We start from the raw sequence: 14,801 nt of genomic DNA on the forward strand, positions 1-14,801 counted from the left end.
CCAGGCCGCCTTGTAGCGAGAAAGAAGCCAGTAGGGCGACTCTCCTGGTCCGAAGCCCGGTACAAGTCTATCCACCTCCCGATCAGTTTTGGACCTTCTTGATCATATTCCCACGACCATCTTTGTGAAAGTCACATAACTAGTACTAAGGGACCTGCCCGACTTCTCCTTTTTACCTGTTGCGACTCGTTGGCTCACTTGTAGTGCCCCAAACAATGCAACGGCAAAAGCAATGGGCTTGCAACAGTCCTTCCCTGGTCCTTCCAATTTCGCCCATCCTTTAAGGCCGGTGCGCACCATGAAGCCCTTGGTGTGGGGTCTCCGGCCCCGTCCAGTGTGGAAAAAAGGCTATTGCCGCCAAGTGCCCTGTCGCCCAGATCCTTGTGTACCCACATGAGACATTTCTTATCTTACAGTTGTTAATGCATAGAACCCATTCCTTCTCAAACCAAATTCCTGCACCTACGGTTGGGATGGTGGGTGGCTGCTGGTGCCCGGGCTGAAAAGAGGATGAACTCCTGCAGCCCGGGCCTCTGTATGTGCCGTTACAGGGGGCCACTGGGGTCACGCCCCATCCACCGCCCCTCGGGAGATGGGAGGAAAGCCGGATGCAGGGGGCCAGAGGGGTGGCATGCTATGCTGGCTGCCTCTCTAGCGCCCCCTGTGTGGGCTGGGGCATGCCCTCAGCCTGATTGCTGCATCTTTGATTGGCATCACAATAGTTGCAAGCACCCTGTCCTGGGAGCCTGCTTCAGTTTCCTCTCAAGCCCCCGCCCCCAACACTCGTCATGCTTGCACCCTTCATGGCTCCTCCTCCTAGTTCATCATTGCCACTGCTGCCAATTATTTCAACTGATACAAATGGGAAGTTAGATTTCACGGCCGCCAGGCTCCCACAGCACGCCCCCTGTTTGCCCCATTTGACTTCCTCATGCCTGTTCCCCCATCCAGCCATCAAGGAGACATGCAGTGCTGTCGTGTGCTTCCGCCTAGGCATGTCTTTGTGCTCCAGACTGAGAACAGGATATTGACCCTGCCTCTGGCCTACAGTGCTTTACTTGGGGTCCTGAAGGATCCGGAAATGACATCCTCTCTGCCCCACGTGCCAGCTCGCTCTTCAGGGCATCCGTCACTTCTCCTTCCGTGCTGAGTGTGGTGCTGTCCCCTTAAGGTAATAGCACGTGGCGGTGTGACGTTGCATTGAAAATGCGTGCCATTGAAAAATAAAGGGAGCGTTCCCGGCCACGGTATTGCGACCGGGGAGCCCGAGCTGTGCACATCGCCTCCGTGTGAGTTCTTGGAGTGGAGGGAGGCCCGGGGCTCACGGAACAGCACAGTGGGGGGGCCAGGGATTCCCCCACAACAGTGGCAACAAGGACATGCCCGGACCCGGCGGTGATATTAATATTGAAATTTTTTCACCGAACAAGGGAAAGATCTCTCGTTCTACGTCTAGGGGGAGCCCACAGAGCGGTGGCCATTTTGTCTCCCCAATACAAACATTTCACAGAGCTCCGGTGGGGCCTGTGAGTGCCATCCAGGCACAATTTTTGGACGCTTGGATAGCGGACTGCTATCCCCACATGGACATGCCTGAATTTTTCAGAATTTTGCAATTTTCTGGTGTATTTTACCGAGTGAAGTGAAGGCATTGGGGGGGAGACTAGCTATCCTAGAACTCTTACCCTAGGCCTCACTGGCTCAATTATTGGACACTCCTCAAATGCTGGACAATCTTTGTGACTGGCCACTGGACCACTACTACTGCTGTCTGCTGGTGAGTGTTTGTGGACACTGAAGAACGACTGGTGGGGTGTTTTGGAGATCAAGGAGGCCTGGAGGCCTATGATCCTGGTGTGGAAGATCAAGCTGGCTGGGTGAAGAAGAACTAAGCTGGGTGAGTTGCGGCCCCTGTGCATGACAAAGGGGTTCCTGTGCGCTCTGACCCATGAGTGCCCCCGCAGATCTTGACGGGGCACAGGCCATCCCACAACAGCAAGGACTAACACCACCCCCACCTCCAGCAATGGCCCAGATGAGGGCCCCAGCGGTGCTCCCACCCATAGCTGAGTTTGACGTGCCTGGAACCCCTTTCGGGCCTGGGGCCTAGGTGGAGGCGATGGGTTGATCGAATCGACATGTACTTTCGAGCAAAGATGGATGGAAACCAGCGATGACAGCAAGCTGGCCAAGTTACTGTATGCCGCTGGCCTGGCGGTACACGAGATCTTTGACTCTCTTCAAACCACGGACAACTCATATGCCCCCGCAAAGACTGCCCTGCACAATTATTTTCTTCCACTGGCTAATGCGGACTATGAGAGGTTTGTGATGCTCTCCATCAAACAAAAAGAGGACGGGACCCTCAACACCTTCCATGGTCGTCTCAGGAGACTCTCTGTGGCCTGCGCATGGGACAACGCTGATGACATGATCGGAAATCAGCTCATCCAAGGGTGCTCCTCAGGCAAGTTGAGGAGACGGGTGCTGAGAGAACCTGTGATCACCCTGCCTCGCATCCTGGAGCTGGGCCGCTGCCAGGAGGTCTCTGAGGTACGTGCGACTAGGTTGGAGGCGGGGTCCCACGCAGCCAAGTAGGAAGAAGTTTGTGCTGTGGGTCATGGTGGCAGGGGTGCCCGGAGATCGGCTGGCAATTTCTGCGACAGGGGCGGGAAACCAGGTGAAGCATGCCTCAAGTGCGGCTATGACCTGCCCCACCCCAGTGAATGCCCAGCTGCATGGAGGCCATGTGGACGGTGTGGCATGATGGACCATTTCGCAAGGGCGTGCAGAGCGTCCCTGCCGGTGTTGGTACCGAGAGGCCCAGTGCGATTTGGGTTTTTCAGACAGTCTCGCCCTCCAAATGTGGCCCAAGAGGAACAAGGATAAGAAGGTGCTCAACCCGATGAGGAGGAGGAGGAAGAGGAGAATATCTTCTTTGTATCAAGCATTGACGCCTTCCAGTCTAAAGGCCAAAGACAGCCAAGGTGCATCATAGAAGTCAATGACTCTCCGGTATCGGTGCTGGTGGACACGGGGGCCTCAGTCAATGTCATGGCCCGTCAGCATTATGATGCCATAACCTGACCCCCCAGACTATCAACTCCGATGGCTCGCATTTTCACTTTTGGGGATCACATCCTATTCCCCTAGATGGTGCATTTGTGGCTCGGGTAGGGCATGGAAGCTCCAAGATTCAAGCACGCTTTTATGTCACCCCAGTCAGTATGAACACCCTACTGAGCTGTGCGGCGGCCGAAGCCCTCGGACTGGTGAGCTTCGCATACTCTGTGTTTGTGGAAGATATACAAACGCTGCTGGAAAAGTATGTAGGCCTGTTCCAAGGGATTGGCCGCATGGCGGGGGATCCAGTGTGACTTCACACCGATGAGTCGGTTCCGCCAATTGCCCTCAAACACCGCAGGGTGCCATTCCATCTGAGGGAATTGGTGGACAAAGAACTGGACAACCTGGTGAACCTAGACATCATAGAGGAGGTGGTAGGCCCGATGCCCTGCGTGTCTCCAATTGTAGTTGGCAGGAAACCTAAGAAACCTGATTCGGTAAGAATCTGTGTGGACATGAGGCTTCCCAACAAGGCGATCAGGAGGGAACGTCATCTCACACCCACTATTGATGACAACATGGCAGAGCTACATGGAGTTCCTGAGGACGAGCATAGAGTTCTTTGGATTCATATTCAAGGAGGGGGGAGTGTCTCCAGACCCCAGGAAGGTAAAGGACATCAAGGAAGCGAAACCACCCGAAAATTTGTCTGAAGTGAGAAGCTTCTTGGGGATGGTCACCTACTGTGGCCGGTTTATCAAAAACCTGGCGTCCAGATCAGAGCCGCTATGGGCGCTCACTAAGAAAGAGACGCCGTGGCAGTGGGGTCCATTGGAACAGGCGGCGGACGAAATACAAATAAATGCACTTGTATAAATATGTGCGATACACAGGACACATTTCAAGTTTTTAAATACAAAATATGGAATTTAATTTGAAAAAACATGTATTTTAAGCTGTTTTCTGTGTGGCGTTCTGGGAAATCTCAAAAGCATAAAGGTGGCTTCCTGTTTGAAAAGCGATTGTATTCGTGCTAGGCATGCGTCACCTTTTGCCTGCACCACTCACTGCACCTCAGGCAGCATCCAGAGTAAAAAAAAAGCTCCACATTGTTCAGACTTAACAAATATCTATTAATGGTAATGCATAAGGACACCAACCCATCTGCATGTTCTCAGGTGTATGCAGCAAAGACACATGTAAATAACAGTGCATCATTAGAATCTGGCGCATGCGCGTTATTCCTCGTGAGCTACTGAAGGAGGGGGGGGCTGTGCTGTAATGGTTGCTAATGGCCTGCACCTGATAGATGAGCCTGAAGAGAACCAGGAAATGCTTACACGATTGTACCCTGTCACCAGTGTTTCAGTGCCATACTAGGCAACGTGTATCCCATGATATACTTCCTGCATACCCACCATAGCATAGCATAATGCAGTCTTGCCTCACTTGCCTCCCATGATGGGCACAGTGTTGCTGGGCTGTACAAAGCATCAGCCCAATAAGCCTCCAGACACACCCCATGCAATTGTGAGGAACCACAAAAACCAACCCCAGACCCCACACAATATGGAAGACGCATGTGCTGAGGTGGCTGTTCAGCTGAGATTAACGCATGTCCTTTCCACGCTGTCAACAATGCAACATGGATGGTCCACGGTGATAATGCACTTTATATAGGCATCGTCTGCCTGAACAACAGGGTTCGAATCCTTTGGCTTAGTTCTGCTAACTGTGTGGGACATGGGCCCAGAATAACTCTTTCTGATCTGAGTTATGAACCGACAAATCTCAGTACACATAAGAACGATTCATTATCAGACTCTTGTGCTTTTTGTGTAAACTGGCAAAGGTTCCCATACTTTTCTGCTTTCTTTTTCAACAGACATCAGCTTACCAAAGTCGGCAACGATATGCTACACAGCTGCGCTGCTTAAAGCAAGGGCGGTCTCAGACAAGTAAGTCTTTCATTATTCCTGTGTTGTGTCCCGGCCACTGCTCGCCCCCCACGCCCCCCCCCTCTCCCACCTGGGAGCATTGCTGGCTAATCTGCTCCACAGGAATTGCACCACACCTGCAGGGCGGGCCTTGTTATCATTGCTTCTGCAAAGCAGCTGGGGAGTTTTGGTTTTGTGGTTTGCAAAATGATTTGTGTCTAGGCAAATGTATATTTACTTACCAAATAGTGTACCTTGGCAAAAAAGTTACACATATTTCACCTCAAGACTGGCGTCTACAACATCACTGTGTTTCCTTAACTTCCTGCTAGGTTTGCCTCTGTGTCGGCTTCTTTTTAAGATAATGTTGTTTGTTTTCTTTGAGCACTGCAAGGCACAAGCATATGACATGCAGAGTAATATAATGGCCTACCATTGCTACTTTGACGAGGAACCGGTTCTTTAGCCACGGTAGAAATGTGCACGCTTGCATAACCTGGTAGGAAGGATGTGCACCCCCTGGAATTATGCATAGCCTGGAAATGTTTGTAGCCCACGCACCTCTGCTCACTCTCCTTCTCGGAGTTTTGTGTTCAGCACCCTCAGTTGTGTGATACACTCTTCCATCTTGTTTTCTAGAGCTTATCCAAACTGGTTTGTGTACAAAAGTCCTAATTCTTCTAGAGCCACGGGGTGTGGAGTGGGGGGGGGCATTATGCTCCACGGGGTGTGTGGGGGCAGGGGGGGCATTATGCTCCTCACGTCTTTATTCCTGTTCCGGCAGCAATGTTTCAAACATAATATTTCAGTCCAGACCCACGTTTCCCGCAGTTGCAGGGCAAATGGTTGTCATAAACAGAGGCACACCACATGCTCCCATAGTGAGTAATATCCATCTTGCAGCTGCATCCTCCTGGGACAGCTCTCCCCTGCCGCCTCCTTGTTGCGGAGAACAATGTTGACGGATGAAAATCCAAAACCAATGACAACAGCCGGCCACCGAGTGATAACTTTATCTCCTCAACTTCCGGCAAGTTGAATGCAACCCCACTAGGATTACATCTGCACACCTAGAACAGATGCTTAACGTCAGTAATACAAGGGGGAGCTGAAACAAATCCGATCAAAGATGTATTTCCCTTGCATCTAGAGCCATGGCAGACGATAATAATGGTCCCATCTTACTAGCAAAACTCGCATTTATGCATACACAAACCAATAACAGACATGTGAGGGTCTTCGCTGGCAACCACCAACCTTTGAGATGTTTGCATGCCTCGGGTGGGATGATCATTGCCTCTGTGTCTCTAAAAGAATGAAGACTTTCTTACACTACGTGACGATTCACCTGCTCTCGTCGCTTCTCCCCAGGCGGGATCCCTTTCCTTTGAGGCTAGGCAGGTGCGGCTGCTACCCAATAGTCCTCCTAGGGGTGGTAATATGCTGGAGACCCCATAGGGAGAGACTCCCCACCTGGGGACAGAGGCGACCACCTGGGAATCAGCCTCCCTAAACCTCGCTCACACACACCCATACAATCCTTACCCACTTTTTCCCCTCCCACCACTAATAGAGCTATGTGCTATTGTAACATCATGACTCTGCCCAGTATGGAAAATACTGGGACAGAGAAGAGCATAAGAAACCCATGGGGAAACAATAGGCAAAGCTATACAGGTACTGCCATGAGGTGGCCCACCAGAGGCATGAAGAACACTCAGAGTCTGTACACTATGAGGTTGACGTTATGCGAGGGCAGGGCTATCGAGTTCAAATGAACAGGAAGAACGGACTAGTGGGTTGGTGTATCACGTAGCGCGCAGGCGAGATGCACCAGAGAAGCTGGCGAGACAGCTGGTCAGTCTGGTCCGCCCAGGAAGTTCAAACTGGGTGCCCAGACGCCACGTAGAGAAGGCGAATCAGCAGTGCCTGGTATGTCAAACGCACAGGCTTAGCAGAGGAAGGCCTGAACAGAAGCTGGAAGCAGGAACACGTTTGCAAGACCTCTCAGAGGTGGACCGGTGGGTCCAACCACACAGATGATACCGTAGCCTCTGGCAGACTGCGGAGCAACCACAAGAGAATCAGAAGGGAAGGAGAAGAGGACACTGATGCTGTGAAAGCCAGCACCAGTAAGAACCAGTGAAGTGCCATTGCTTGCAAGGTAACGGGAGGCACAGGAAGTCCAGTAGAGGTACGTGGGTCACAGAGAAGTGCATCAGGAGTAATATACCCCGTCCTAATACTCACCAAAAAGAGTACACCATTGATAAAGGCATCTGGAGTAATCTCCCTTCTACCAGTACTCAGAGTAAGCAGTACACCATTAAGTGCATCGGGAGTTATCTCCCTCATCCTAATACTCACCAGAAAGAGTACATCACTGATGATTGCATCAGGACTTATCTCCCTCATCCTAATACTCCCCAGAAAGAGTACATCACTGATGATTGCATCAGGACGTATCTCCCTCATCCTAATACTCATCAGAAAGAGTACATCACTGATAATTGCATCAGGACTTATCTCCCTCTTCCTAATACTCACCAGAAAGAGTACATCACTGATAATTGCATCAGGACTTATCTCCCTCATCCTAATACTCCCCAGAAAGAGTACATCACTGATAATTGCATCAGGACTTATCTCCCACATCCTAATACTCATCAGAAAGAGTACATCACTGATAATTGCATCAGGACTTATCTCCCTCATCTTAATACTCACCAGAAAGAGTACATCACTGATAATTGCATCAGGACTTATCTCCCTCATCCTAATACTCCCCAGAAAGAGTACATCACTGATAATTGCATCAGGTCTTATCTCCCTCATCCTAATACTCACCAGAAAGAGTACATCACTGATAATTGCATCAGGACTTATCTCCCACATCCTAATACTCATCAGAAAGAGTACATCACTGATAATTGCATCAGGACTTATCTCCCTCATCTTAATACTCCCCAGAAAGAGTACATCACTGATAATTGCATCAGGACTTATCTCCCTCATCCTAATACTCATCAGAAAGAGTACATCACTGATAATTGCATCAGGACTTATCTCCCTCATCCTAATACTCCCCAGAAAGAGTACATCACTGATAATTGCATCAGGACTTATCTCCCTCATCCTAATACTCATCAGAAAGAGTACATCACTGATAATTGCATCAGGACTTATCTCCCTCATCCTAATACTCCCCAGAAAGAGTACATCGCTGGGAAGTGCATTGGGAGTAATCTCACTCCTACCAGTTCTTGTAGTAAGTAGTACATCACTGAGAAGTGCATTGGGAGTAATCCCTCGTCCTACAAGACAAGGCCAGCTAAAGAATCAGAGGGCTTAGGGATATGAGACCCTCGTCATGAGAGAAACACACATTTCTATACGGCCTGGAAGGAGTTTGAGGCATTGATTGAAAGTTGCTATGAAAGTGTTGGAAATACAGTGAAGATCCAAGGGCCAGGAGAAAGGGAGTCATTCCCCTGGTCCCCTTTTTGTTGTGAAACATTTAACAAATAATTTCTATTGGATGACTGGAGAAGGAAAGCCAAAAGAAGGGAGCCATTCTCCTGGATGAAGAACTCACAAACTTTAACTTAGTTATCAGCCTGAGTTTTTAGTCTAAGGGTTAGTTTAGTTGGTTACTGACAGAGGACGGTAAGAACATTTTTACTTTGACGGATATCCTGACAGATCGCTTGAGTTTTCCTTGGTTGATGCAGGGCTATCCCCTCATAAAAATAGGAGGAGTTAGGTTTTTGGGTATTAATACAAATCTTCAGCCCAAATCATGAGCCCTCTTTGTCAGTCTCCTTCTGCTACACCTCACAACTAACAAGTTTGGAAAATCTCTATTGTATGTCAAGACAGGAGGGGCTAGCATTGTTTGTTTAAAGCTTATTCACACCCAACGTTGCCACCTGGTCGATGGGTTTGAAATAGAAGTTCTTGAGCACAGAATCCCTAGACCAGTGTGCTGATCTCATGATGTCCTCCAGGTTGAACGCTTGCTTGGAACTCTTTAGAAGCAATAGCTCCTTTTGCAGAGGACGTTGGGTATCAATCCCACCCTGGAATAGGGTGCAGTACACTGTGAGAAACCAGAAGGTGTCTCACACGCTAGTCCCCAGGGATCTGTCATCCAGGATCCAGGTGGCCAGGACACAGCCACCGCTTTCGGATCCAGGTCCTGGAGGTGGACCAGTGTTGGAGGATCACCTGGATGGGGGTCTTTGGGAGTGGGACGCTGGATGGTGAGGCACGGTATCCCCTTCCCTGTAACACACTTTTCCCATTTTACCAGGTAGGATAACTAGAAACTCAACCCGCTCACCCCCCTTCCTGACACAAAGTCTTTCTCACGGACAGCTCACTGTGACAGAAAATGGACTAACACCCAAGCCGTATACCTGACATGTCCCAACACAAGGGTCAGGCAGAGTGAGGCAATTACTGATAATTACACACACCTGACTTCCATCACACCTCCCCACGTGGATAAAAGGCAGAGCATGAAAGTGCACTCTGAGCAAGGCAAAACACACGAGGAAGCAGCAGTTCAGAGATGGCAGTTTAATACAGAGAAGAAAGACGGCAAGACCAGAAAGAGTTGCAAGAAGGGAATTGCCCTTTGCCTTTTCAGAGGAAATCCGCTACTTTCACAAGCCCTCAAGAATAAGAAATGTAAGACTCAGAATTAAAGCTGAAGAAAGGTGCATTGTGCGTCGGTGGTACCCGGGGCTCTCCCGCTTTGATAACCAAGGCAGGGAGAGCGATTAGCACCGTGGTACTGTCCTTGGCTCCGACAACAAAGCAGCGCCAGTAAAGTCAGCATAGCTGGTGAGTCGGGGAGACTGATAGCAGACCAGTCTGTGCTAGAACCAACGTTGCAAGTGGCAACTTTTGTATGAAGCAATATGAAGAAAAAGAGTGTTAAGTGTATGTGATATGAGCCACACGAATATAATTGAACATCCAAGGAGTGACTGAACTTTTGAAGCTAAGATAGATTACAAAGTAGTCCGGTACCACGTGAGTGTCCATTCGAAGGTCTCTGTTAGGTATCCAACTGAGAGGTGAAATGTGAATTGTGAAATCAAAGTGGTCCTGCAACGGGTCCAGCTAAATCATGTGCACATCCGAAAGTCTTCCATAGCTAACACGAACTGCAGTTGGTCCGAGCCCATCTGAGGGATACTGGTTGTGTAAGAGGAAGTATCTGAGCCCGGCTGAGGGGGATTTAAAGTAACGATAGTGGTATAAAAGGGATCCGAGCACAGCTGAGGGGGATCCTTGGTGAAGAGTGAATCACCTAACTTGAGTGCTTGTAAGAGGAAATAAACGTTTCATTTGTTTTGGTACATCAGGCCCCCTTCATCAAGAGACTTTGTTTACTTAGGAGACTTGAGCATAGAAGGCCCCAACGCTGTTAATGGAACTGTGTCCTCGTGCCGAAGAAGCCTGAGAGTGTGCTATGCTCGAGTGAACTGCCTTATCCAGTGCTGAAAACGTGGGGAAAAGGAGGCTAACAGCCTAAACATCTTGACTTAACATTTTGTAAACACTTCTTTCTTTTTCATGAGCATTACCCCACACTATTTGTATTTAGCTGTAGGGATTGGCAATAGATATTTTTAGTATAGGCCCTTTTATTTTGATAAGATATACGTTTATCCCACCCTTGCTAAAGTTCTATAAACACCCTTGAACTGTGGTCACTTGTGTCTGTCTTACTATTGATGCCATGTCTTCCTTACAGCAGCCATCAGGCCAGAGATGGGGCATGGACCAATTTGTAAGGCTTTTTGACAACAATGAAAAGCTGATCTCTTTCGTGGGAGAGTTCCGTCACTTGCTCATAATCCTAAAGACAGCTGATAATGCACAACTGTGGGTGATCCGTATAAAAGATTGTCGAGTGAGCTTCCTACCAGATCCAGAACTCTAACATCAGAAACTCTACGGCATGATACTACACATAATAACATCACCAATTGCGCCAGAGTTTCATTTTTCGACAGGACTTAATTCATAGGCCAAGTTTTAAAAAGCTCAGAAACTTAGTTAACATCCCAATGGACTGAGTAGTTTGAGACCAGACGAGTTAGTACTTTAAAACCCATCAACATCATACACACTAGTGGGTCTTCCTCGATTAGCACTTCATCAAACTCTGCATGCCTGGCCAAAATAGTGAAAAAGTGTTGGGCATGCAGTAAGACCTGCCTTCTTCCACCAAGGAGGCTAAAAAGTGTTATAGTGTCTTCTATCATCAATGGTTCACTATGACTTAATCAGATTCTTTAGCAGACAAATTGTCTGGTGTAGTCCCATTGGAAAATCAGTGGAAAGTTGCTGGAAACAAAGCTTGCGTGATCCAAATGGGCACTACCAGCATTACTTTCACCTGCTCTCTCCTGATGCTGGCCAGGACTCAGGCCACCATTCCAAATGGGGGGAAATGTGTAGTTTACTCTGTGGCGCCAAGCCTGGAGAAACACGTCCGATGTGACTGCTGAGGGAACCAACCTCCGGCGGCAGAACATGTTTGAAAGTTGAGGATTCCATTGAGGCATGTCTGAAAGAGTCACAAGCACTACAAGAGCCTCTGAAACACTTGCTCGGCCAGCCTCCAGTAACGGTTCCACCATGTGTCGGTTTCAATCTGCCAATTTATTGGACAGCCTATGCATGTATTCCACTGCCACTGTCAAGAGGCTATCCAGGCAGTAATGCCAGCTCCAACATACAGTAGGACCACGTTCCTCCAAGATGGCTTATATAGCGGAATGCTGATATTTTGGACATTTTCAATTGGATGCAGCATTCCGCTCTGTCTTAGGCAACAAATGTGATTGTGAAAGAGCCGCAAGTGTCACTCTGCAATTTATGTAAAGTTCAGCTCCTTCTGAAACCACTTCCTGCTGGCTGGCACTGTCCCACAGCAATCTCCTCAGCCTGATATGCTCAGGTTAACCTGACGATATCTGGTGCCTCCACTACAGCTTTCTGAGATAACACCTTATGTTTTTGACATGTTCTTGTGCAGATGCGCGATTTTGAGCAGCTAAAGCACTGACCAATGCAATGGGCCTCGGAAGGTAACTTGCATAGATGGACAACGGGAGATTAATGACAATGATCATTGAGCGAAAATCGGTCTTCTTTTTTTCTGTTGCAGAACTTTTCTTGTGGAAGCTTGAGGGAGGCACTCACCTTATCCACTGTGGAACCCAGGAATTCGAGATACTGAGAAGAAGCCAGCTCTTAGGTTTTCCAGTTCAACAGGAAGCCCAGGTCCTGCAAAAGTGAAATCGCATCTGAATGGTTTGTTCATGGTTCCTTTGTCCTGGGACATGAAAATCATGCCACCCAGGTATTTTAAGCATTTTCACTCTTCGTTTTCGGAGGGCTGCAACAACAGGTCTTACTCCCTTTGTAAAACACTGGGGTGCTGAAGAAAACTTTGAATGAAAGGTCTGCAAACTCCCAACATTTCCCTGCCCACTTAAATTGAAGGAATCAATAATGGGAGTCGTAAATCGGAATGGAAAAGTATGTGTCTTGCAAGTCCAGACGTACCAACCAATGTTCTGGAGGCAGAGGTTGTTGAATGTAATGACCTGTTTTCTGTGGCTAGAAAGAGATTGCTGACAAAATCCCTTGTGGACCAGAAAGCGATTGCTGACAAAATCCCTTGGATGAAGAGTCATAGGAACAATGGCTGCTTTGTGATCCAGGATCTGAATTTGTACTGACGCCAGCTCCTAGTCACGGGCACATAGTTGAATAGGGGGTGGAACCTTTGACCACCTTGGAGGGGCACAGAATCTCTGACAACTTGTTTCAGTTTTGCGCAAACAGTGCTGTACCGCCACCTGTAGCCGGAGTACTTATTCTTACACTAATCCAGGAACCGGGTGATTTGTTTTCCGCGGTCTTCTTGACCCGCAATAACTTTCACCTCAACCTCATTTGTGGAAAAAGGCATCCAGTTTGAGGTCTTGCCAATACTGGAGTCCTCCTCTCCCAGCCTTAAGTCTTCTATCCGATATATAGCTGCTGGAAGATCACCGTCTACCTCTGCCAGCCAATGAGAAAACCTTTGGGACAGAGACCTTCTCAATAGACACATGTGCCTTGTCACAGGGCAGGTAGTGTCTGCGAATGTAGCTAGCTCTTTCGCACAGCTGGCTCTGAACAGAAGACCTTGAGCCTTTGGCCCGGCATCTGAAGAGGCTAAATCTAATCTGGCATCTATTGTTCAGAAGAGAATTGCTAGGCATTTCGGTGCTGGACTGCGCTTGGGCAGGACAAAGACTGATATGTAGTGGACATTTCTCTTCTGTGAAAAGATGGTGAGCTGAAGTCTCTGGTTGAGACTCTAACCCGGGATATAGGCCGGTAGTAGAGAAACTCCCAGAACCCCCCTTGTTTTAGCATATTAAGTAGCTTTGGGTTTTCACCCTAAGTTACTAGGGTAATCCAGACGTGGAACCCTTGCTCACTGTTCTTAGAGAGGCACAGCTCCACCTCACTGACGAGGCCCAACCAGGCCGAAACACGTGTCTGGGGTTGCTTTTGGTACTCTTGTTCAGAAGAGAATTGCCAGGCATTTTGCTGCTGGACTGCCCTTGGGCAGGACAAAGACTGATATGTAGTGGACATTTCTCTTCTGTGAAAGGAAGAAGAGCTAAAGTCTCTGGTTGAGACTCCAACCCGGGATATGGGCCGGTAGTAGAGAAACTCCCAGAACCCCCCTTGTTTTTGCATCTATGTGCATTGAAACATCTTTCTGTCCATGGCTCGGGCACAATTGACATTTCCTAAAAGGCAGGCAGCCCTCTGAGCCTAGCCTGTCAGTATTAAGGGGTCCACTGCTTCCACTGTGCTTGGGGTTCCTTGTGCAAAATCTATTATCTTTGCAAGGTGTCATGAGATTTCAAGCAGTGACTCCTGAAAGGACTTCCAGACTCTTCTCCCAGGAAAATAAGCATTTTAGTATAAATGTTGGGGCTCACTGTGATTTGCCTGCTTGCTATATCAGGGTGTGAGCATTCTGACCATAGCCTAATTCTGATCTCTGTGACCAGAGGTTTGTGCAGGTGAACCATAATACAAATCAGCAACCCAGGGAGAGGATGCCCAATTGGCGGACTTGGGGTATATAAGCCCTTTGGGATCAAACATTGCATCATTCTCATTGCCCTCAGTTGAATGGCACCCCCTCTCTGCTTTCAGACATTTTGTGGTTCGATGTCTAGTGACTGAGCCCCACCCAGGTAATCGTCCGTCTCACAGGCCCTCAACGAACTAGTGTCATGTAAATCATCAGTCTCTGCTCCTTCGATTTTGCCCTTTGCTGAGGGGGACACCACTGCATTATCGTTAATGAAGGCCTCTTTAATTTATAAAATGCATTTTCTTGTCCCTTAGGTGGGCCTCTGCTTTTTGAGCCTGCAATAAAGGGATCCTAGAACCGCTGAGAATGCATTTCACACTATCCGGTCTACTGAAGCACCCACACCCTCTTGAACCTGGCAATCGGCCTGGTATCTTGACCATTCTAGGTCCTGAGTGATCAACATGTTTGCAGCTTCCTATTTTGACTGAGCTGAAAAGCGCCTTGCCGTATATTCACCTCCGTGCTGAGAGGCCAGCTTGAGCTTTTAGTATCATCATCATAGAACTTGATTTCGGGCCGCAAGCCATAAATGTTTATTCAACACATATAAAACAACATATTCAGCATGAACATCTCATTCAAAATACATCGAACTCCAGAGGGAC

At 48.4% G+C, this 14,801-nt stretch overlaps 1 protein-coding gene across 6 annotated transcripts in view; it reads left to right on the forward strand.

Moving 5' to 3' along the window:
• Positions 1 to 14,801, forward strand: part of ST7 (suppression of tumorigenicity 7) — a 596,792-nt gene that overhangs the window by 398,937 nt on the left and 183,054 nt on the right. For all 6 annotated transcript variants that reach the window (XM_069627934.1, XM_069627935.1, XM_069627938.1 and 3 more), the window contains one exon: positions 4,952 to 5,024. In XM_069627934.1, coding sequence (XP_069484035.1) covers positions 4,952 to 5,024 — 73 coding nt within the window. The remainder of the gene's footprint in view (positions 1 to 4,951; positions 5,025 to 14,801) is intronic.

Source organism: Ambystoma mexicanum, chromosome 12, assembly GCF_040938575.1.
Source record: "Ambystoma mexicanum isolate Mex_15411 chromosome 12, UKY_AmexF1_1, whole genome shotgun sequence".
NCBI classification, from domain to species: Eukaryota; Metazoa; Chordata; class Amphibia; order Caudata; family Ambystomatidae; genus Ambystoma; species Ambystoma mexicanum.